Genomic DNA, 25,332 nt, shown 5'->3' with positions numbered 1-25,332 from the left:
TTCCAAATATCCTCCTGCCCCATTGTACATACTCTTACTCCATAATTAACTTTCTAGTGTAATCATTAATCAAATCAATCATTAAGGAACTGTCCATCCATTTCCCATGGGAAGAACGCTATGGTGAACCCATCTCAACTTTAACATTAAGTTAACTTTAAACATTCAAGTATAAAATGCAAATTTTGAGATACACAATTGCATAGCTGAGCTGTAAACAGCCTGTAAACCCTAAATCTGTTTTGGATCCAAATCAGTTTTACTTTTACCAGGAACAGGAATATGATAAGGATATTGAAAATTGTGAAAACGTTAACATTCGATGAAGTCGGGAAGTATCACCATCAATGTATCACCACCTTTAGGGCAATATAAATAAATTAACCATAAAATATTTTATCACTTTAAGATAATCGTTATGAAATTTACATAAAACATCGGCTAAGAAATACAATAAATAATTATTGTTGGTATTTTAGCAACTGCAACAACTTTTAAGACAAAATGATAATTTCCATAGTTCTTTACTTATCTGTGACGGAATCCATTTTCTGCGTTGTTGTGACATTTTGCGTTTTGCTCCTCAGCCAACTATTCTTGAGGAAAAAAAGAGTTGTATTGTATGAATATTGTCATGAAATTGAACATTGCACTTTCAAATAAGTGATGATATTTTTTTTGTATTGTTAATATTTTATTAAAGGTATTTTTGAATCGTGAAGTAACTCACGATGGGTTGAAATAGTGATTGCTATCGGCAACAGTTCATCATATTCATTTCATTATTTGATATTTACACACGCCATAACATAACAATGGAACTAGACGTATCACCTGCGGACAAAATAGACAACGATATGGAATATTCTGATAACTCAACTGATAGTAAATACACGCCATGTAAAAATGACCAGTACTCGATCATACGCATTCCCGAAGATGGTGAGAAGTCAAGTAAGCACTCATCAAGAAAACAGTCAAAAAGAAGAAAGAAGAATTCTAATCATTCACGACCCCTCCCTAGGATAATAGTGAAACCTTTACCACCACCACCACCTCCTGAAAATAGAGAATGGACTGCAGCTACATCCTATTCAGAAACGAATTCCAATACTAATAGACCATCTACCATGCGAGAAGTATTAGCCAGCATACCAGGGTTTTGCATGAAACCAAGGAAGCGCAGTGGTAAAAAGTTATCAACCGCAGCACAATTACAACAGACACGAGAAGGTTGCATTGACTTAGAGACGCCTGATTCAATATTAGTAAATACAAACATTAGAGCATTACTAAACAAACATACATTTTCTCTACTTCCACCACTATATCAATATAAGCTTGGGCAGCTACTACCTAGTGTGGATAGGTTAAGTCCTTCAGGTCGCTTAAATTCTTCTAGTCTGAATAATGAATTTTTTGCTCGAGCTTGTTTACAATGGCAAGACAGTCTCTCTGGTGGAGAACTTACTCCAGAAAATCAACAAAGAATGAAGACTGAAGCGGAAAAAGAAAAAAGCAAGATAGATCCATGGAAATTAAAACATTTTGAACCTATCTGGGGAGAGAAGTCAAGAAGAGAGAAATCTTCTATCAGTTTAAATTCAGATCGACCTTCTCTTAAAACTACTATTAAATTAAGACCAACAGCTTCAATAACAAGCAGTAGCACTGTTCCAAAAATTAAAAAAAGTAAATCTTCTAGTAATAGTAAAAGAATGCGCTCAGTGGGTGCAGTGACGAGGTCTTCAGCCAGAGCTGATGAAGTGCTGGAGGAACCTGTCACAGTTTGTAGTAAGCAGTCCGCTCCAGTGCCAGACTTATTGCCACTCAAACATACAAAAAGTCACAGTCATCCCAACTATGAGGAATTTCCAGTAGACTTTAGTTTCTCTGATTCATCTTCAACACAGAGGATGGATGATTCATTATCCACAACACCTGTTGACCCACTACTACTGCCAGATGGGGATCCAGACCGGAATGAAGTGAAGCAAGAGCTTGACATCAGCGTAGTCACTATAGAGGAGAATTCTAAGGATTGTGAAGAGGATAAAGCAACAGATTCTGATAGCAATGTACATGATGCCTCCAAGAGGTCAAGTAATGAAAATGTAGAATATACTATGGCAAAAAGAATAAAATTTGAAGAGGATTATGATATGCATGACACAAATTATATCGTACACAATGCAGATACTGCAAATAATTATTCAGATATTGATGCAAACTATGCTAATGAGCAGGTGTGCCCTAATCATGAACTTCTATATTCGGGACAAGAGCATGGTGACACAAACAGTGAAGACAGTAAAGCCACTGCATCAGGATATGAATATGATGCAAGAAGTGAATCTTCAGTGTCCAGTTTGAAAATAGATATGAATGTAAATAACATGCCTTTAAGTGAGTCTACTGGTCCTACTGAGGCTCTTTCTTATGAGAACCATTTGACAGAAGTGGAAGAGAATGTTGAAACTGATAAAGGAATTGTTCAGGATTTAACACCATGTGACACTCAAGAAGAATATGTATCAGAGCCTTACCAGGAACGTGTTAAGTGTGAAACTGATTTAGAATCACCGCAGCATAAAGATACTGTTGTGGAACCAGAACCATGTCAGAGCTACAGCCAGGAGGTGGAATGTCAAATACTACAGCCTGCTGAACAGTCCCACATAAAAACTGATGATGCTATGCACAGCCCGGAAAAATGTGAAAAAGAAAGCATACCACAAAACATGGCACAAAACTATTATGATGAACATTTTAAAGATGCTGAATCTTTTATATTAGAGACAAGCCTCTCAATACTTACATCACGTAAGTATTTTTTTATCCATAACATTTAGCTAGTTAACTCCACAGAGAACCACTTCATTCTTTTGTGAATCTGAAATATCTATAAAATTTTATTTCTTGCATGTATATTCTATAAACTTTTGTTTCTACCTACTTCCACAGAAAGTGAAGATGTGAAATATTCATCACACCCTAACTTGATGGAGTTATCATCATACATGAGTGAAACAAGTGAGTATGCTTACAAACACATAACAAATGTGGGTAGTTATAAAATACTTTTCATAAAATTTTGACAATGCTTATCTAATCCAGCTTTGTCAATCTGTCAAACGATTTTTATTTAAATAAGAAATAAACTCTTTCAGATGTTACTGCTGTTGTTACAATGCCTTTAACACAAAATTCATCAATACCTATGATGGAAGTCACTAATACATCTGTAAGTTCTCATACAATTTTTCATCAGACATCAAGATATATGTTGTTTTGATTATTTTAACAACTCTCTTGCACTAAATTCCAGATTGTTTCATACCCTGATGACAATATGAAAGATGCAGCCAAACCAAAAGCATCAGCAGTTTCATGGAAGAATGATAGTGACTGGGCAAACAGTGAAAATGTTATGACTTTACACCCATTTTCAAACTTAAACACAGAGAGTGCTAAATATGTCAGTGAAGACTCGAAAACAAGCATGGAAGATATAAATATGAATGATGAAAATTGTATGTACAAAGAAGACAGGGACGCAAATTATAATATGGAATCTTCAAACTCTTCAGAGAGCTGTCAGTCAATAAAGGACTCATCTGTGAAACAAGAATTAGACGCAGCATCTAGCTTAATATCAAGTACTGCTGTTACAAACCCACCTGTAAATTCGACTACCATTACACAAGGAATGTGGGCTCGGGGAAAAAAGTCTAAATTAGGGAAAGAGTCTAATAGGTATGTGTTTCATTCACATTGGTTCATTCAAAATGTTTTACTTATAGGATGCATTCTGCATACATAGACTTTAAAGAAATGATTCTACATGGATAGTGAGATTCTATGATATAATTGTAATTTCACATATTTTATTGAATATTTTGTTCTATTTTCCAGAAGTCGAAGTTCAAACAAAGTGCCCCCTGGTACGGTGAACCTAGAGCGCAGCTATCAGATCTGTCAAGCGGCGATCCAGAACAGTCCGAATCGTGACGCGTTGCGAGGACAGCTGCGGCCGCCGCCGGCGCTCCTGACGCGGCCCGCGCGGTCCGTTAGGCCTCCGCCCCCACCGCCGCCCGTGCTTGTTAGGCAGCTACCTGTCTCTGTGATGCCACATAATGAAGTATGTATTAGTGTTGTCTTCAAAAAACTTGCAAGTATTAAAGTATACTTATATAATCATTAATTCAGATGATTAGACTGGAAGCAGACCCCAACATAGTTGATAAAAGGCTAGGCAGATAATGTATACATATAAGTACATACACATGTACGGAAACCAATTATTTAATCATTTTGGCGATAATATAAAACGAATGTCATGTATGTTCAGATTTCAGATACATACATTTAATAATGTTATGGTAACCACTTTCCAGATGAATGAGAATCGCTCTAATAACGTCGGCCAGTATATCCTAGTACAAAGGACTCCTAACGTAGCACCGCGGGCGTCTAGTGCTCCCCCTGCAAACCAGAATACAAATGTGGTGAGTACTGTGGACCACATCATTGTGTATTAGCGTAGTGAGTCAAATATCGAAATTCAGAAACAAATTATTTTGTAGTGACGAATTGGTGTTTTAATGGGAATGTACTATATTCCAGGCAGTGGCGCGGTGCCGCAGCGTGGGCGCGGACGACGCGTGTGTGTGCAACCTGCGCGCCATGATCCTGTGCAAGAAGTGCGGCGCCTTCTGCCACGACGACTGCATCGGCTCGGCCGAGCTGTGCCTCACCTGCCTCATACGCTGACCCCGCCTCGTCGCGCGGCCGCTGCCATCTTGCTAACGTCACTTTACAAGGAACTTTTATATAGATCGAATTTAGCTACAGCCCTAATCGTACTCTACCTTAAGTTCAGCGTAGCTAATAGATCGAACTTGAGTATCTTGAGTATCCGCGAAGGAGGTGTGTGAAAAGGAAATGGTTGTTAGGAATGGTGGTGCTATCTGTTTGAATGTATGTATGTATCGATAACAATAATATTAGTTTGTATCCTTTGTACGAATATTAACACTATTTTGTACTTCACAAACTAACAAGAGTTGCTTATACATATTCTGTAAAGCTTTAAGTTGGATAGAAGTTGCGCTAACGATTTACCTAATTATTCGTTGTCGCTGAACTTGAGTTAATCAGAATACCGATTTTATACCTTGCTATTTTTCAACTTATAAACATTGTAAACAGTTTAATATTAGAATTATCAAGTACCTGCTAGGAAGCAGTAAGTCGTTTTATTCGACGTATAATGAAAAGTACCGATTCATGTTAGTTTCTTGTTAAAATGTTGGTTGTTCTTCAGACAACAGATATATTTATAGATTGTACGTTGAATATAATACATAATTCATATTTTAAGGATTCCAATTATAACTTGTACACGGCACAATATTTTTATTCAACATTCTGTAACTCGTATTTTATTTATGATTTAGATTTTACGAATTAATAAGCTTATCGAAATATAGCAGATAACTTGGTAGCATTTGTTGACATTTATTTGATACAAATAATATAGTTGTTGTTAAGAGTACACAAGAGAATAAGTCGCTGAGCTAAGGATTTCATTTTGCCATTATACTTTAGTATTAGGATATCATCACAATTTAATTTTATGATACTGTTATATTAATTTTAGTGTTACTTTACCATTTCGTGACTTTCTTTTGTACGTAGTTTGTCAGTTAACGGCTTAGTATTGGAATAGTAATTAAAGTACTTGTGCACCATCTGATATCCCATCTATTTATAACATTTATAATTAAGTGTATGTACAGATATTTATTGATACGTGAAGGCTGGTGGGTTGAACATCGGATGGACTCTTATCGTAGGTATTTATAGAACATTACTTGTTATATTTAAGTTTTTCATTATGGCGTGTACACTAATATGACACTAAGTTATGCAATATATTTATAGTTGTCTATAATATTTTTATAAGAATCTTTTACAAATTGAGAAATAGCTTTTTGCTAATTTAAGACTTCCTTGTAATATGTATCTAAACAAAATCTAATTTGTCCATATAATCTCCTTCTGATCTCTGTTTTACTGTCCCAGTAATGATATAACTATGGACCTTATATTGCGTATTGGGCGTAGTGTACAATGGTTATGATAATATGGTTTTATTATAACCAAAATAACTGATTATCAACAAATAACTGATTTATATTTAGATAGTTGACGACGCTGCTCCAGCAATGCCTAGTTTATTCACATAGCAATGCCTTACATGACGACTTACAGATGCTATAAGTTACAATTAAATATTCATAGATATTATAATAGATAATTAATAATACAAGTGTTGCTCACTATGTTTGAATCACAAATGTATATCTGTATATTTTAGCTTATATCATATTATCAATAAGTGTTAAAAAAATATCTATGTATACATGTCACAAAAGCTAGATACAGTCTAGACTTTGAGGACGTTTCATGGAAGTTTTAGAAGAACACTATTGGGACTTTAGATATGTATGAAAGAATTGTAATTCCTTATAGTGTACTTAGTTTAAGAATTTCATAATCTCGGTACGCAATAATTTAACAGCGTTTGAATAACATTTCGAATAATAATGAAAAGTTAAATTGGTATGATTGCATATGTTTAGAAACTACCAACGACTTTTTATGGACGGCTCTTTGTTTTCTTTATTTTTATGCTCGCGAGTTTGATTTTTTTCGCGAAATTGTCGGATTATTGTTATTTATTGGTAATTAGTTATTTTATGCTCATGAACATTTTTTCTCTAATAAAATTATGTTCTTCTAACATTGGTTGGTTTATTTATACATCCTTCTTGAGTTACAAATGCCAAAGTTCGTTTTCTAAGATGGCACGGTAAAACGGAATTTGGTAGTTGATGGTGTAGGTGTAAGAAAAACAATAGATTTTAGATGGGGTTGTTATCCGTTTGAATGAATCCCGTGTTTGAGTAAATACCGAAAAAAATCGCTTATGGATGTAATATATAAAATGATAAACTAGCCGTTTCCCGCGGTTTCACCCTCGTTCCATGGGAACTACTCGGGTACCGGGCCCCGAAAAAAATATAGCCTATGTTCACCGGGAATAATAATACATTTCCAACAGTGAGAGAATGTTTCAAATCGGTCAAGAAGTTTCGGAGTTCAGGAACAAATAAACAATCAAAACTTTCCTCTTTATAATATTGGTGTAAATATGAGTAAGTAAATCCTAGACATGGGGTATCTATCCTATTCTACTACAATCTACGTCTAAAATATTGTAGGATGAAAGACGTCGATAAAGAACTGCGTCGAAAAATCGAGCCATAAATGTTTTATTTTTTTAAAAATTTTTATTTTTATTGTCTATGGTTTATCTTAGCTCCTCAGCTCTAGTTCATTCAATAGAAGGGGAGTAAATGATTGGTTGGAGAGTGTTACTTCTGTCATTTTTACACATTTACACTCCAATGAAACACTGACAGAGCCTCCTACTAGCCAATCATAAAATAATAGTAAAAATTTAGACCAATGGTTATGGTTTTCAAGTTGAGATTCTAGAACATCTCGTGAGCGGTTGTTGATTTGATTGATGTCGATATTTTAGTGTGTTGTGTTGTGCGGAGGGTGGATGTTTGTTATTTCCTCGCATATCGGGGAATACGGTTTTGTCGTTATTATGTAAAATTCCCTTTCTAAACTTGTACGCTACGATCTGAAACTGACAAAAACTTTAGCAAAATGTCGACAGTTCTGCTAGCAGTTATTGCGGTCATATTGTGTGTACTTTTCAGAATATTGAACGTTAACAGTCAGCCTCAAAAACCTGTGATCTTTGGGAGGGATAGAAATTTTATTGAGAACATATTATTTATATCACCGTTTCTAAATGAACCGTAAGTATTGTTGCTTCATTTGTATTTGTTTTCATTTATAGATCCGTTTATTTACATTCCCGTATCCACGCATGCCTGAGGTATATTTGATGATGTCATTTGCCTCTCAGGTCGTAAATTTTGTGTCACGGAACTTTTATCTTGAATATCGTTGTTATTCGGTAGATTTTGGTTTTATTTGGAATTAGTACTAATTATCATTATCCAAAACATTGATATGGTTTATCCATTTTATTGCTCTCAGTTAATTTTGTTGCGCTCGATAACTGTTTGAAGCCGAATACCTACTGCGTTATGTAGTATATCTCTACTTTGATATTGTTATACATTTACTAAGAAGAATGAAAAAATTACTACTATGTGAAACTACAAGCAGCAATTTTGGTATTATTTCATTTCATAATAATGTATTGAAACAAACTGCTTCTATTATTATGACAGGATTCTTAATAAATGCAAAGTCAACATGCCTGCTTTATTACTGATATTCTATAGGATTTTTAAGAATAGACAAAGTGTTTTAATTGTTCTAGAAACATCCATAGATTTAAAGCATGTCCGTCAAGTTAGACTAAAAACTTTTTTGTATTGGTGAGTCATTTATGACTGCATAACTTGTCTCTCATTCCAACCATAATAGACATGATGTCAGGATTATCTACTAAAATCTTATATGGGCAGTAATTAGGGTCCCCACTCTCCCACTCTTTACCAATTGTAAATTAAATAAATATCATCATCATCTGCCTAGCCTTTTCCGAAATATGTAAGGGTTGGCTTACAGTCTAACTAACCGGATGCAGCTGAGTACCAGTATTTTTACAAGGAACAAATGCCAATCTGACCTCCTTAAAACAGTTACCCGGGCATCCACATTATACTCTATGTAGGTACATTAAGTAAATATATGGTTCACTAATGTAATTCTATGTTTACAAACATGTTATAAATTTCTAACAACAGTTCATTAACTTTAGTAAATAGAGTGGATACAATATTCATGAGACCACTGTTTACAGGTGTCTGTTTATTTTCATAGATTTGTTCAGTTTTTATCAAGGTTAAGTATATTAGAGCATTCGTATTAATGGGCCGCTTCAATTGCATATAAAAGAAAAATAACAACAGTCTCACAATATAATATAAAAGAGGAAACATATTTTTGTTTGTTTGTCTCTGAAAATACTGAACCAGTTTGATTGTTTTTTACTATTTATAGCTACACTGTTCATGAGCAATATATGCTATATTTTATCCAGGTATGGCTAGTAGTTTCCATGGCACGAAGTGAAACAGTAAGACACCGGCTAGTATTAAATAAAGAAACATTTTGTTTTGAACTAAATTGCTGGTGCTTTAGGTATTACAAGTTTCTAGCACTAGACAATAGAAGCAATTTATATCAATTGAGACTACTGGGTATTGTAATATTGAAGAATCAATCAACAATAACATGTATAAGTAGGTACTTAGTTGAGAGAGAGAACAAGAGCTATACACATCTTTAAGCACCTATTATATTTTATGGCCACTATTTGTCATCCCTACATCATCAGACAAAAAAAAAACCTGGAGATTCTGTCAGGCTTACGTCATGATAGAGATTCCAAACATCTAAAATATTATTACTTATGTAAATAAATGGGTTTAGTTAAAATGATCTAATAACAAATTAACCCTGATGTCAATGGGTATTTAAATTTTAAACAATCTTGACTCATTCATTACTCGTTCACCTTGAAATCATTGCTTCATCAGTATTGTAAGCATTGTTTTGGTCAATTATTGATCCATATGCATACCCTGTCTAATTAGTAAACTTAAACAATAGGTAAAGTGTAGCAAGCTCATTACTTGCAAATTAATTAAATGCAAATATTTTCACTGAACGGTTTTTAATTAAATTAATTTTGTTATCAAGTTTATCTTTTATATTGGTCATATTATGTAGGCAACTGGATTGTTTTGGTTGGTTATCCTTATTGCACTTTCGGATCATATTGTACTTTTAGAATGTTCTGGAAGGTCCAATTCTACTTAAAACATTTCCATTCTATAAGTAATAAGTATAGCAAGTCATAAATTAGATAATCTAAACAAAACTGGCCTTCAAATGAATGACATCATTGATGGACACGCTATTTAAACTCAGATATTGAATGAAGCCATTATTACTTTTTTAATTATTTGCTAGAAACATTCAGCTGTCTCCAGTCCACATTGCAGAATACTTATACTTTTCATTACTTTGACCATGAAAATGCACACCTGAGTTTGTATTACAAGATTTAGATACTGATCTTACTGATAATAAAAATAGCATTAGTCTATGCTGTATATGAATCACTACAGTTATGAGTGATATCATTTAATTTGGAGATCAAAGATAGTTACTAACACTTTTTTTGTTATTTTGTCTGGTATTGTATTATACCATAAGGAGAGATGAAGCCTGGATAGTTTTTATACAAGCAAACAGACAGATGTTCCATACGAAGTTGTTATGGAGTGAAATAATGAAGTGCATGTCGTATTGATTATTGTTCACCGAGCATATGGTGCCGCTAGTGCCATACAATTCCCATGCTTTGGCGTCCATGCTGAAGAATGATTCACGCCAGACTAGCTAGCTTATCGACTAAACCTAGGTAGGGACGAACGAGTCATAGGTACACATGTAAATTACGACGAAACCACACCGCATAACACTCCGTGAAACAATAAAAATATTAGCATATCTAAGATCGTGTCACGCCAACTTTGACTAGGGTATGATGTCAGTACTAATTACAATAGATTCGTCTCGCAGAATTGGGGTTTTATTATGACATGATAATTAAAATCTGTGGTATAGGTAGACGAGCAGGGGCTTGTCTAATTGCCATTCAGTACAAGGGAACGCTATCATATCCTTATGAATTAATAAAGAGAAGCAATGTATAAATAGAGAAATCATATTTAACGACAGTACTTAACTAGTAACTCCAACGAATTGCTTTACGTGTATGTTTTGATAATGTAAGCAAAGCGTCGTATAAATATGACATTTAGAAGTTCAACAGGTTGCTAACCCAGCGTTTTCGTTGCAGATACGTACCGACTCGACTGTGGGGCTTCAGCGGGCATGTCCAGACTATTCTGCATAGTCTAATCGGGCGAGTCCGTTGCCCCTGGCCTATAGGCGGCCGAGTGTCGCTGGTGCTGCCCGATAAGTCGACCCTCACCTACGACCTCTATGAACCCGTTGGGAATGAACATGAAGGTAATTTTTTATTAGGCGACGTTTCATCGCACAAATAGAAGTTATTTGTAGTTAAATATCTCATTCCAAGCTAGCTGAATCTATGAATTTCATTTGATTTGATTGTTTTATTTCCTGCCATGAAATTCCGAGAAATCAATAAATGTTGGTTGGATTCCTATCAAATTGGCAACCGGAGTAGATAACTGATTCATTTAAACGTGGAAGTGGCATCACTTTTGTTAGGTACTGACGGCAATATATAAATAGCTATTTGATCTGGTGTATACCGATAGCAACGTCACAAAAATGCATACAATAATGCTAGAGTCAACCTACATCGATGCATAGCAAGGTCATGATTACGAATAGCTTGCGACTGGCTTTTCCACTCCATTGGTCCATCAGTTGCAACACGAAGGTATTGTTCCCAAGACCGGTACAGCAGTAAAACCTGTTTGGTCTAACTAAACTCCTTCGTAAGCTTCGTGAAATGATATTGCATCATCATTGTGATAACACATTATGCTGTAATATACGTCATTATAAATATCAGTGGCGTGTTCATATCGGTTCAGCCCCATGAGATAATAAATAGGATATAGGTAGTTCGTATCAAAATAGCGCGGGGATACTTTATTACTCGCAAATATTCAAAAATGATAGCATTAATACTTGAACATTGAGCATGAAATCAAATTTTATCCACATTAACATGACAATTCACAGTTTCTCTATCTGGACATTCATACTAGCAATGCTATGGAATAAACATAGTTATAATTGGATAACTATGTGTCATGCCGGCAAACAAATAGCTGTAATAAAACTTAACATAATTTTCCAATGTCTAGGATTACCACTATCAGCATCTTATCATGATACTAATAAGTGTTTTAGTGAGTCAGGAGTAAAAGTAGTTCAACATGTCAGACAAAATCATCTAGATTATTCTAAACGATAAAATCAACACACCAGATGTTAGATACGGTCAAATTCTACCTCGGGTAAATAAAGGAATTGGAAGAAGCCACTTGACGAAGCTGACCACAACAAGTGGAGAAGTCGTTTCTTCGGTGCCGGCAGTCCTTTCGGAAGTGGAAGATTTCTATGGCCGGTTATACGCATCGCATGCATCTCGACCTGATCCCGGAAATGAGGATTCTAGAGCCACATTAACGCGCCATTTCACCGAAGACCTGCCAGAAGTCAGCAGTGGCGAAATCGAGATCGCTCTGAGACAGCTCAAAAATGGAAAAGCCCCTGGCGAGGATGGCATTACAACAGAGCTATTAAAAGCAGGAGGAAAGCCCGTACTGGGGGAGCTCCAGAAGCTTTTTAATGCCGTCCTTTTTGAAGGGAGAACTCCAGAGGCGTGGAGTAGGAGTCTTGTCGTCCTGTTCCCCAAAAAGGGAGACAAAACCCAGCTGAAGAACTATCGACCCATTTCCCTCCTAAGCCACGTATATAAGCTGTTCTCAAGAGTGATCACGAACCGACTTGCGCGAAGACTCGACGAATTCCAACCACCGGAGCAGGCTGGGTTTCGGAGCGGATACGGCACCATAGACCACATCCACACAGTGCGGCAGATTATACAGAAGACCGAAGAGTATAATCAGCCCCTGTGTCTAGCATTTGTGGACTATGAGAAGGCCTTTGACTCGGTTGAAATCTGGTCTGTTCTGGAGTCCCTGCAGCGTTGTCAAGTAGATTGGCGATACATCCAAGTGATGAGATGTCTCTACGAAGCCGCTACAATGTCCGTCCAAGTACAAAATCAGCAAACAAGGCCCATACCGTTGCATCGAGGAGTGAGACAAGGGGATGTTATTTCCCCGAAACTGTTCACTAATGCAATGGAGGATATGTTCAAGACGCTGAACTGGAAAGGACGTGGCATCAACATCAATGGCGGACACATCTCTCACTTGCGATTTGCTGACGATATCGTCATCATGGCAGAAACGCTGCAGGACCTACAACAAATGCTGAACGACCTGGCTGAATCTTCTCTACGCATCGGCCTACGGATGAACTTGGACAAAACCAAGGTCATGTTCAATGAACATGTTCTACCGGAACCGATTGCGATACACGGCGCCGTTCTCGAAGTTGTTCGGAAATATGTATACCTCGGGCAACATTGCAGTTTGGTAGAAACAACTTTGAGGACGAGGTGAATAGGAGAATTCAGTTGGGTTGGGCTGCATTTGGGAAGCTACGTCGAGTCCTAACATCGTCGATCCCACAGTGCCTAAAGACGAAAGTCTTCAATCAGTGCGTCCTACCTGTCATGACTTACGGAGCCGAAACGTGGACACTGACGGTACGGCTGGTCCACAAGTTTAAAGTCGCTCAGCGGGCTATGGAAAGGGCTATGCTTGGCATTTCTCTGAGGGATCGCATCAGAAATGAGGTAATCCGTCAGAGAACCAAGGTCATCGACATAGCCCACCGAATCAGCAAGCTGAAGTGGCAGTGGGCTGGCCATATTAGCCGAAGAACCGATAACCGTTGGGGTAAACGAGTTCTAGAGTGGAGACCGCGCCTCGGCAAACGTAGTGTAGGACGTCCTCAGGCACGGTGGAGTGATGACTTGCGCAAGACGGCTGGCAGGAGCTGGATGCGAGTAGCCGAAAATCGATCTCAGTGGCGTGCACTTGGAGAGGCCTATGTCCAGCAGTGGACTGCGATAGGCTGATGATGAAATAAAGGAATGGCTAGTTTATGTAGGCATAGAAAACAGATTATGGGTAAGCCATTCTTTTACAACACCACTTGAAAATAATTTTCTCGGCACGCAAGGAAAATATGCGCTTGACTACAATGATTTGCAATGACGTCAAATATTACCAAGAGTTCAGTTACCATTAGGTATACTAACCATAAGTTACTGTACAGTACTGGTAAAGCCCAGAAGTTAATAACTCTCTCATGTTCTGGTAGACTCTCGTATCTTGTATTAGTCTCTTGTATCCTACCCAACTTCTTTCCTATATTTTGTGTAAGTTCGTTCGATGACAATAACATCATTAGCTGATGTCACGGTGAGATTCTTCATCCTTTTTCCAGATTTTAAAGCTTGCCTTGCCTTGCTTCAGGGATACATCAAACACGCTTTTGCTACTATTAAACAAACTTTGATCTTCATAAATTATATGAATCTCATTGCACGTAATACAAACCTATCTTCAATGTCATAAATTCATTTAATTAGTCATCGTCATATCATAAAATACAAAAGATAAAACGGTACGTCAATTGACAAGCTTTCGCAAACAATAACATTATAGGTAAACGATGCTGTTTCTATGTAGACATAGCTTGTGAATCAGTTGAACGTCATAGAGTGGATGATAAGATTCAAGTGGCGGAAAACTGTATTTATGGTCAGCATAGCGGGGAGCTGGTGGCCCTAGCCATTCATTAGTTTCGCACATCCAGCCATTTATTGTTTGTAATACGTCGCTTCCAGTCTGCCCCTTCACTATACGTCAGCTTATGTACCCTTGAGCATATAATGTTTAGGAATCTCTGGTTATTTGCAGATAGTATTTGGATATAGAATTACTTTCATGCTTTTCCTTGTATCTTTTCACATTTTAAGCAGTTTCAAATTTAATCGAAATCAATTCTGCACATTTAACCGTGCTATAAAGGTCAAAAGTATCATGTCTTTATCCGTACATTCCAATAAGTATCTACAGATTCTGATATTCTTTTGATAGAAACTACTTGTCTACTTTGAATTGGTTTTTGTCTAATTGTCATTTATGGAAAAAATTACTTAGCTTACATTCTTCGAGATGCTGACAATAACGTATTTGTAAATCGGTAGCACCGAATGCCGGTTAACCTTGACACAGCTTTGAATTTAATTGACTCAGTGAGGAAGTGATTCAGAAAGAATATTAATGAACTTTATATACCTACATTTAAAGTTCGTTTGTAAAACATTTATTTATTACTTTACATACAACATTATTTACATGTAAACATCTAAACGAAGGCGGATAATGTTGACCTCGTTCTGTATCCAGCTTTATCATCATCACTTATTATAGATCAGAAATCTGGAAATCTAGCTTTGCACTGACCAGATGTAATGCCTGTTCATGTGCTCCATAATTTCCCTATTCAACGTCTATATGTTAGTTAAAGTACCATTTCAAGGCTGGAATTTGCTTCATCTCAATTTTGTTTCCCAGATGACGTGACGGTGGCGATCTGTCCCGGCATCGGCAACACCTCAGAGAGTGTGTACATTCGAACCTACGTGCACTACTCTCAATGTCACGGCTACAGGTGCGCTGTGCTCAACCACATCGGAGCACTCAACAGCGTCCCAGTGACTGGCAATCGGATCTTTTCCTACGGTAAGGAATTTGTAATATAATCACTCTTCGCCAGAATATCAAATTTGCCTATAATACAAGGCGATTTTATTAAAGTGAAGGGTGTTAGTAGTGAGTAGATCTAACTAGCACCTAGGATATGGCAATGAAATAGGCACTGGCCTGTGAACAAGTGACCGAGAGTGGTCCGAGTTCTATATAAACATTGAAAGCAAATTATATTCCTCGCTTTTTCTCCCCTCGGAAACTTCGTAAAATCTGCGTTGTATATGTACGTAATGCGGTTATACAAACCACCGATTGGTTTCCGAAGTAACATAACACTGCAACGGAATTAATATAATCGCCTTTGTTTCAAATGCGATCTAATGAATGCAATACTTTCTATGTTATTGAGGCTGATTTGTCAATGTTATAGAAAAAAATAGCATAGGTAATTAGATAATGACGAAGTAAATTACAAATATGACCCCTTCCTTGCGCCACGGTGCGTTGACGTCGATGCGCAAACGCATGGATATGCTTGAGGGGAACCGTTCTAAATACTTTGTTAATTACTTAACGTAGGTACTTTGTAAAGAGCTCTTTATATATCTAATCATCTTCATTATATTGTACTTACACGTGTTCATATCTACAGTACCAAGAAATATTGTGAGTCTTCCATTGTTGCGGTAAATCGTATTATTGCGTATGTTACATTTGGCACAAGTAATAGATAAGAAAGCACTTGATTGATTCTACAATAACCAAGTATTTAATGTATTTAGTATGTTTAGGTACTTAGGTATTTGTGTGGATTGCATGCTGTTATACAATTGCATTCCTTTTTACTTTTTCACGCATTTTCTTTATTTGTTTACTAATTCCAAACAAAGCTTTGTTATAATTTATACGAGTAGTCCACGGGAGTAGAACTTAAAATAATATAATCTTAAGATTATTCGAATTCATATACCTAATAGGTAATTAATTAACAGAGTTCGGAATTATGAAAGACTAGAAATAGAAAAGATTTCTGCAGGTTACATGTTATTGAATATATGCATTTGAAATTAAATGTAATGGACGGTGACAAAAAATCAATAAGTTGGGCCGGTCAAGTTTTAGGTAACAGGTGTCGACAGCTCCCTTAGAAGTAGCAAAGTATGACACTCCGATTTATACATTAATTAACTAACATAATGAATAGACGCCATTTACATAGGACTATGGCTGTACGTTATCTGTATTCCACATCTACTTAGGTACGGACTGTAACGACTTTCACATCGGGGTCGTTGACGCAGACCATCTAGAATTACTTTGCTCTATGCTTTTTTAAAAAAGAGGCTTTATATTATAAAAATATGAATTTTTGATTACTTGTGAAATGTTCACAATAGAGTTGCTTTGATGAGGGGAATCAATTTGACATTTGTTTATTATTCATTGTTCAGAAACCATTCTCAGAAATATCTATAAAATGGCTCAATCATTCAAATGTCAAATCAATCTAGAACACTTTATTGGTAGTTATCAAAGTCAACTTGTAAAACCACCCTGTTATTATTCATTTACGTAACATGTAGTAATAGATATAACTTTAAGTAAGTACAGTTTAACGGAAGGCAATCCTACGTCCGAGACTTTCCCGCAAATGAGACCGGTGCCTTTTTCCGTGTTATGTGTGCGGAAAAAGGCATTAGCGGCAAAAGAAAATCGTTGGTTTCCCCTACATTATCGTTGGTGTAAATCATTGTACCTTAGCTTCGTCATACTATACCTGGCCACCAGTGTGACTCTGCCTTTACATTGTAGGCAATTTGAAACACTTGCATTTTCCCACAGTTTTCGCAGTTAAAACCGTGAGAAGTATAGCAAGGCGGCAATTATTGAATTGCTTCAATAAATAATAAATTATTTCAAGGTGAAGTTATGTACTTGAAAGAAAATAATTTCATACTGCGTATCAATTTAAGTATGTATTAAAATACAGTTGTTACGAATAATAAGCGATAAAATTTTCAGTTCATGTTTATTAAAATTATAATTACAATTTCACCGCGCGATGGTATTTTCACTCAAATACTTATGGTGACGTAGCTCTGCTTATCTTTCCACATAATATGGTAATGAGCAAACTCGTTTGTGGATTAGGAATGGAAATACAGCTGTAGAAAAGTCTATAATTGAGACTTGCATAACGAACAAGTTTTTTTTTTCTACACCTCTATCAAATAATATTTTCTGTTCCGAATTACCAAACGCATTTAATATACTTACACTTTAAATATTAAAATTAGGATTTGGATAATCCTATAACAAGTATATATCATCACGTAGAATCTATCTTATACTACGGTTCCATTAAAATTATACTTATCTGCCTTAGAAGGAACAAAACGATTGACCATATCGGCGCTGGCCTTCAAACGTTCAAGTGCATTTGAAATAAGTGCCACAATACGATGAATGTGATAGAAATTGAATTAGTTTTATCGCGAAATGGGTTATTATGAATTTTATAGATATTAGTGGTAGGCAGTTGTATTATAAACTAAAGGAAATCATACTAGGCACTCTGTCCGATTATATTTGACCAACATGTACGTACATATTTGCTTCTAAGAAGTTTCGTATGGATCCAACTAATTGGTTTGCAAAACAACTTTTAAACATAAGTCTATATCTACCTTTGATAACATTGAGTAACTACTTACTTCAGATTGGGAGTACGAGTGGGCATGTCACATTATGATATTTATACCTCTCAGCGTATCATTAAAATTAATGACAAAGCGTATTTAAATTAATTGATATTAAAAACAATATCGTGTTCATTAACCCTAATAACTACAAATGCAATTATTAAAAACTAGCACAACGAAGCAGTCAAATATTGATAAGGTTACACCCCCGAAGCATGTCGTTCTCCAATAAAGTATACATGGTAAAAAATGTTTTGTTCACAGGCCACACCGATGACTACAACTACATGGTGGAGAACCTTTTGGAGCGGTACCCCAACACGAAACTAATTCTAGTCGGATTTAGTCTTGGCGGCAACCTTATCTCTAAGTACCTGGGAGAGGATAGAAAGAGGCCTACCAATATAATTGGCGGGATTTCAATATGCCAGGGATACAATGCTATAGAGTAAGTAAATTAAAGTCACAATTGTTTAATGATGATTTTTTTCAAAGCAATTTGTCCGAGGGGTCGAGGTTATCGTCATTGTCAGCTACATTGTATCTCCTATAAACGCACATCAATTAACTCTTGAGGAAAACTGTACGTGGATATAAATTGATCGTTAGCGATTAATGATACATTTTTGCAAATAGCATGTGCTATATGCGTTAAGAGCATATTTTTATAAACAAGCTAGCTATAGATTTTAATCGAATATGGAATATGCTCATAAATATTTCAAATTATGGGTTTTAATATACTAGAGATATTGCAAAATGCTATCTAAAATATACAAACAGCATTTACATCAATTCATATTAGGTAGGCTCGCTATTGCAACAGTAACCTTCATGGAAATTTTCTATCGCTGGTTGCGAAATTACTCATAAAACCTGCATTTACCTACATATACTCTCAACAATAGATTAATTTATTTCCTACATCATATCCGCAGAATCATTTTATTTGTTCTCTGAAAAATAAGGTTTATTATGTTAACCTGAATCGTGAGCTTGTCTTGATTCAGATCAGCAGTTTGCCGGCATACTTTTTACTGCTTAGTTATCTACTTCAAAATGATATGACTATTTATTTTGCACACATCCGTCTGACCCCTCGCTACAATCACAGCGGCCTTAACCAGGCCTTGATCCGGGTTGTCGCCCGGTGTTCCAATTCAGATGATTGAAGTGTCTCTTGTATGCCCTATCTTTGTATTACAATCAATAGGTCTGATAGTTCCAGAATTATGTGCCATTTTTCCTCGATACAACCATGTAGTACTGAGAAAACGATAACTTACCTTTCTTGTAATAATAAGTCTTATCTCTAATTTTTAGCACAATGGTGTACCTCCTGCAATGGCAGAATTTCCGCCGGTTCTACCTGTACATAATGACAGACAACTACCGCAACATCATCACCAGACACAAGAGGATGCTGCTCAGCCCAGAAATGAAGAACAGATACAATTTGGATGAGAAGATGATTGTGTCGGCCGGAACGTTGCCGGATCTTGATGAGGCTTATTCCAGGTAAGGGCCCTTTTAGAGGGAACTTTAAATTGCATTTCTTAAACATATTGCGGTTATGTATGATGGTAAAGGACTGGGCAACTGTATTTACTACATACAAATTTATGTTGCACGCGTGTTTGTGTAACAACAGGTAGATGAGGTAGATTCCTACTTACACGGGAAGGTAATTCGATACGACCGCAGGTCCAACAGAGTTATGTACTAAATGTACCTACTGCACAGAGAATAGAGAAGATTTGTGTATAAGCAGGTTTAATTAATGGAAATGGGTTTCTCATAATAAAACGCCTTCGAACAATGCCGATAAAATATGCAACTTATAGCAAAAGGAATTACAAATATAGGTATAAAATAATTAAAATGTTTTGCGCACTCTCAAGAATAATGCATTTTTACAGCGAAAGTAAATCCGCCCCACATTACGGTGCATAATTTGAAGATAGATCTTTTAGATTTGATAGATCTTTCTGGTGTCATAATGCCGGTATTTTATGCAATTAACACATATTGAGCAAGAATTAGTTACGCAGTTTCCTGTGAATAATGAGATTCTACTTAAATATTTTTTTGTTTGATCGTCCAATTAATACTGCCACAACAATTTATTAATACTCATATTCGGCGCAATTTTAGACTGGCCACCTCCTAGGTTTGCAAAACCGATGGTAACATAAAATTGGGGTAACTAGTTAACTGTTGAGCTCGTACGCTACATTATCGCACTCGTGATCTCTGACCGATCACGCCATCCTCGATATTTGCTGGAGTTTACAATTTTAAGGCGTGTCAACGGACTTTTATGTATGACCCGACACGCGGGTCATTTCGGATATTAGCATAGTCGGACAATTTATCTTCGGTACTTAATGCTTCTAGCGCAATCTTAAGTAATTGCTATTTGACAGTTTATTGTGGGCGGGAAAAAATACTGAGAGGAAATAAAGTTCTTTTTAGAAGGATCAGCAAATACTACAAAGGTTTGACGACATTTTTTTTGTATGTATTTACAGGAGAATGTATGGCTTTGAATCAGTGGCAGATCTTTACAAGTGGAGTTCGTCAGCATTCTACCTCAAGAATATAAAAACCCCGATGATTTTCATCAACGCACGCGACGACCCCATTGTTCCCGAACCTCTTTTGCCCATCGTCAGGGAATTTGTCAGTAAGTACCTAGATCCTAGATCTTTTGCAGAACTTTAAAAAATGGACTTAAGTCGATAACACTTCATGATCACCAATAGTATTTTTTTCTAGGTATTTAACTCATTCTTTTTCCATGAAGACTGCAGTCTAATTTTAAACTTAATACAGGTTTTAAAGGTCAAACCAGGTTGGCGTTAGGTTTCTTTCTGACTTATTTTTAAAAGTCAAAAGACTGCGTAAACCTGCAATTAGCATATTTTTTGTGATTAATATATAAACGCCGTGGCAATATTTGGTAGTGTACGGCACTGCGGGCGTTTTAGTAATTCATTAACATTATTAATTAAGGCGTCGCCTACGTGAAACTTATGACGGGTCTTATAAAGACTGAAGTTAATATTACTTTATTATGTACCTAGACGACAAGGGTGAGTCTGGGAGTCATTAGTGCGTGATGCGTGGGCTTTTTTCTGTATTAAAGTTAAACGAAAGTCTTTATTATTGATTAACTCCATTGCGCAACAGAATTGAGGTCATTATCATTGTACTGCTGTGAATGAAACCTGCAGAACTGGATTTTAAATCTTTAAATTTATACATGTCTTATGTTACTAAATTCGGATTGCCAAGGTTAATGATTTCAGAAATGGTTTAGAAAATCTTTATTTTTCTCTTCTCGTCATTTGATGCGATTTCTACTCAACATTTGGAAATAGCTTGATTTCTTTCTATTTATAAGTGTTACTAAGTCGGTTCGCGACAGTTTGATTGTTGAACCCACTTTGATTCTAGATTCTAGGTTACCTTTCTACAAATAGCCTTGTAGTATGAGTAGGGAGTTCAAACTCAGCGTCTTTTTTTTAGTTAATCATATGTCTTTCTAAATGTAATTCATGTAGAAAATATTTCACTAAAGTGCTTTTGTTACTAACACTTTGAGCATGATCTTGCGGCGTGACCGCGAAGCTGATAACGGCAACTTGAAAAAAAGTTTGAATCAGACTAAGGTTATCTACTTCCATTTTAGCGTCATATTTAATTTTTGCTGTTTGTTTTCTTTTTTTAAAGATTAATTTATCGTTACAGGCTCGCACGATAAGGCGATGTATCTAGAACTCGCTCACGGCGGCCACTTGGGTTTCTACGAAGGAGGTCTGGTGTACGCTAACCCGGTGAACTGGCTGGACCGCGCGCTGGTGGGGCTGGCCGGCGGACTGCTCATGGCGCACAACAAATGCTCACACAAAGATGTCGCCGTCTCCGCCGAATGCGTACCCTCGGACGACGAACCTGATCTCATCAAATCGGCTACCATCGTATACCGCGACCCTTTAGAGAAAACAGCCCAAGCAGCATACTAGACATTAGTTCTTTAACTCGTGGCTCGTAGAGCACTTTGGTATACTTATGTGTCTAATATTTATTAGAAGAAAAAAAACTAATATAAAATTACTGCAGTCCATTTCATCGGCAGTACATTTTTTATAAAGTACTTAAATTGAGTTATAAGTACATATTTTGGAGGTAACGATTCTCCGCCACGTTTTTATACGTCCTAATAAATAGTTGCTATATTGATTATTATAGAAGGCTAACCCGTATTTACCAAAGCCTAGTATGGGAACGTGTTAGTTCCCGTTATGCCTTAAGTAAGATATTAGGCAGGACCTAATAGGGAATTTATTATAAACAGCACATAGCTTTTTATAAATATTTATTGTGAACTCGTTGATTAGTGTTCCCCAGGCTCTATGTCAAATTGTATGTGAGTTAATGTTTATTGTTTTATGTTGTGACTATAAGATGTGATCTGGCGTGGCGTAAATAGTATATATTGTAGTCGAGGTGTTTTCCGAAGCATCAAATTTTATATCAACGATTTTACAAGCTATATAAATATCAATATTCGCTTTGAAATGCGGACTGTTGTGACTAGCACAAAACATGTTTGCATTTATAAAACTGCTTTCCATATTTACTGTTTGTAAAGCCACGCCTTATTGCACAAATTTTATTCGAATGCACACTGAAGACACGGGCCTTAGTTGTTTTTTGAAGTTGTGATATATTATAGCCAATTGTTTATGTATTTACTGTTGCATTTTAATTGATGTGCACTTGTGTGGAAAGTATATCAGCCGGGTATCAGCTATTTCTGTGTCACGGCTATGGGTTCTAGTCCCTGATGAGTAAGTTATGTATTAATATGTAACATTGTTGTTTGATACAAGTGAGAATCATTAGTGACTTTACAAACTTACGAGTACATGGATTTTAAATATTTATCGAATAATAATTATTTCATAATAATTGTTTGTTTAACATTTTTGTTCATATGTAATATATAAATAGTACAAACATAATATTTGCACAATGAACAATATTGAATGCCAGGTTGGTACTGCTAGATTAAATAAAGTATTAATATACATCGCATTCCTCTGTATTGAATTCCCGTAATGTTCCTATGTAGTAGTTGGAATTCAGAGAAAATTATACATTATGCTGTGTACTGTCAATTTAGGTACCCTTTTGATTTGGAAATGTATTTGCAATAGAGTAGTTTAATTTAATTTGTATTGACACCTCATATGAGAATCGATAATTTAAATGTTCAATTGTTTGCATGTGTTCTGGAAATGGGTTTTTAAACTAATGCGTTATAATGAAGTTTGTACTGTTCCTAGGAAAACTTTAGCAATATGGAATTGTTCGCTAAGCGATGATTTGTGAGCTTTGTTCGGGGCTAAACTAACTTCCGTCCAAACTAATGTTCATAAGTTCGTGGGGAAGATAGACATAGTCGAATTCTGACAAAGGGGATGGGAAAGTATTTTATATGTATGTGTAATAAATTAGAAACCCATTTCTATAAGTATGACGTGTTTAGACAGAAGATCGTTTAAACGCAGTGTTGCTAAATATGACGATTATAGTCTTTTATGATACTTACGTCCATTTGGATGATTGCGTTTGCGCAAGTATGCTGCGTACAACATTGATGTTTATTCTGATGACTGCAAGGTAAATCGATGTGTATGTTACTCTTTATGAATATAGTATTTAATTACTCTTTTTGACCGCGTAAATGAGGTATTTTGGAAAAAAATGGGGCTTTCAGCGTCCGCTTATACTGATGCAAAGCTTTTGTCTCTTTGTAGAAATCGAGATATGGGTGCTTGAGCAGACGATACAAAATATTAGTATAGCGATACTAGCGGCCTCCAAAACCTATCGTTACGGCGTAGTAACTTTTAATAATAGCTATTTTCACTACTTACTTATATAAATTCACTTTATACTGACGACCAGGTAATGTCAAGTAACTTTGTCATGCTCTCTAGTAGCCAAATTGAGAGATGCAAAGTTATTTGACGTGAACTGTACGTTATGAAATTGGATTCGTAAATTCATTCAAGTAAAGTCGTTAATCGTGTTTTCGGTAGGAATATTATTAATTATTCCCACCTGAAATATTATCTCACTGATATTTGTGAGTTAAATACTTGAATTAAATTGATCTGTCAATCACCAACATTGTTGCTTGAGATAATCCTGCTAGAGGTTTCGTAATTATGGAGTGAATTGCTATAAATGGTGCTAAAAAATAGCAGGGCTTTGTCGTTAGTATTTAGACTTTTCTCATGCCTACTAGCAATTTATTCGGCTTTCAATGTTATGCCTATAAACTTCGAAGTTTCCATACAAATCTTAGGATGTGTAACTGATGCATTTTGTATCACAACTGGTGCATCAAGTGATTATAGTGAGCATTTATAAACCTTAGAATTAACACTTCCAAGTAATTCCATTGGTTATTCTAAATGTGTTAATGTGTGTTCAATTAGAATGAAAGATGGTAGCATGAAATTATCTAGTAGGATAATCATGTCTCTATTCGTCAAGTAGAGAATCGAACGTGATAAGAATGAGTATAATAATACTTGCGAAAAGTCTATATTTTTATAAGAAATCATTTTCGCTGCACTTCAATGGAAATTGGTCTTGAATTCGAAATCATTCGTTTCCTTCATACTATATCAATTAAAGGTCATTTGTCATTTGAATTACCACAAAATGTGTTTGCACAAATCAATTTTACAATCAATATACCTATTGCAGATATAAAATTATAGGCGTACTTATAGCTTTCAATGTGATAGATTCAAAATAATAAAAAATCGCTACTTAGATGATTGTTGTCAATTTAGCTACCAATTAATATATCGAGATTTAACAGTACAAAGGTTTAAAAAATAGGTTCACAACAATGTAACCAATAAAATATTGTAATTTTATGCCTCTGACAGTACATAATAATTAATTTTAAATTAAAATAATTATGTACCCAATACGACTTTTCGATGTATGTATGAATTGCCTAAAAGCTCTATGTTTTATTTATGTACATGTAATAAACGTTAATGAATAATACACAGCTTTTTTGTTTTATCCCATTCATATTGAAATTATTC

At 35.8% G+C, this 25,332-nt stretch overlaps 2 protein-coding genes across 2 annotated transcripts; both read left to right on the top strand.

Annotated features, from left to right (window-relative positions):
- The first annotated feature begins 522 nt into the window (after window positions 1-522).
- Asx (Additional sex combs) lies at window positions 523-6,810 on the top strand. Its single transcript, XM_021327130.3, has 7 exons — window positions 523-2,823; window positions 2,965-3,033; window positions 3,171-3,244; window positions 3,329-3,756; window positions 3,916-4,141; window positions 4,398-4,508; window positions 4,627-6,810. The coding sequence occupies exons 1-7, from the start codon at window positions 816-818 to the stop codon at window positions 4,771-4,773; spliced, it is 3,063 nt and encodes a 1,020-aa protein (XP_021182805.3). The 5' UTR covers window positions 523-815; the 3' UTR covers window positions 4,774-6,810.
- A 763-nt stretch (window positions 6,811-7,573) lies between these two features.
- Window positions 7,574-25,291, top strand: LOC110371070 (abhydrolase domain-containing protein 2). The gene is made up of 7 exons (XM_021327156.3): window positions 7,574-7,901; window positions 10,991-11,163; window positions 15,354-15,521; window positions 18,455-18,638; window positions 19,514-19,708; window positions 20,722-20,876; window positions 21,944-25,291. Exons 1-7 carry the CDS (start codon window positions 7,747-7,749, stop codon window positions 22,216-22,218), a joined length of 1,305 nt encoding a protein of 434 aa, XP_021182831.1. The 5' UTR covers window positions 7,574-7,746; the 3' UTR covers window positions 22,219-25,291.
- The last annotated feature ends 41 nt before the right edge of the window (window positions 25,292-25,332 follow it).

This window comes from Helicoverpa armigera, chromosome 6, assembly GCF_030705265.1.
Source record: "Helicoverpa armigera isolate CAAS_96S chromosome 6, ASM3070526v1, whole genome shotgun sequence".
Taxonomy (NCBI): Eukaryota; Metazoa; Arthropoda; class Insecta; order Lepidoptera; family Noctuidae; genus Helicoverpa; species Helicoverpa armigera.
This window is presented reverse-complemented; position numbering and strand designations above follow the sequence as displayed.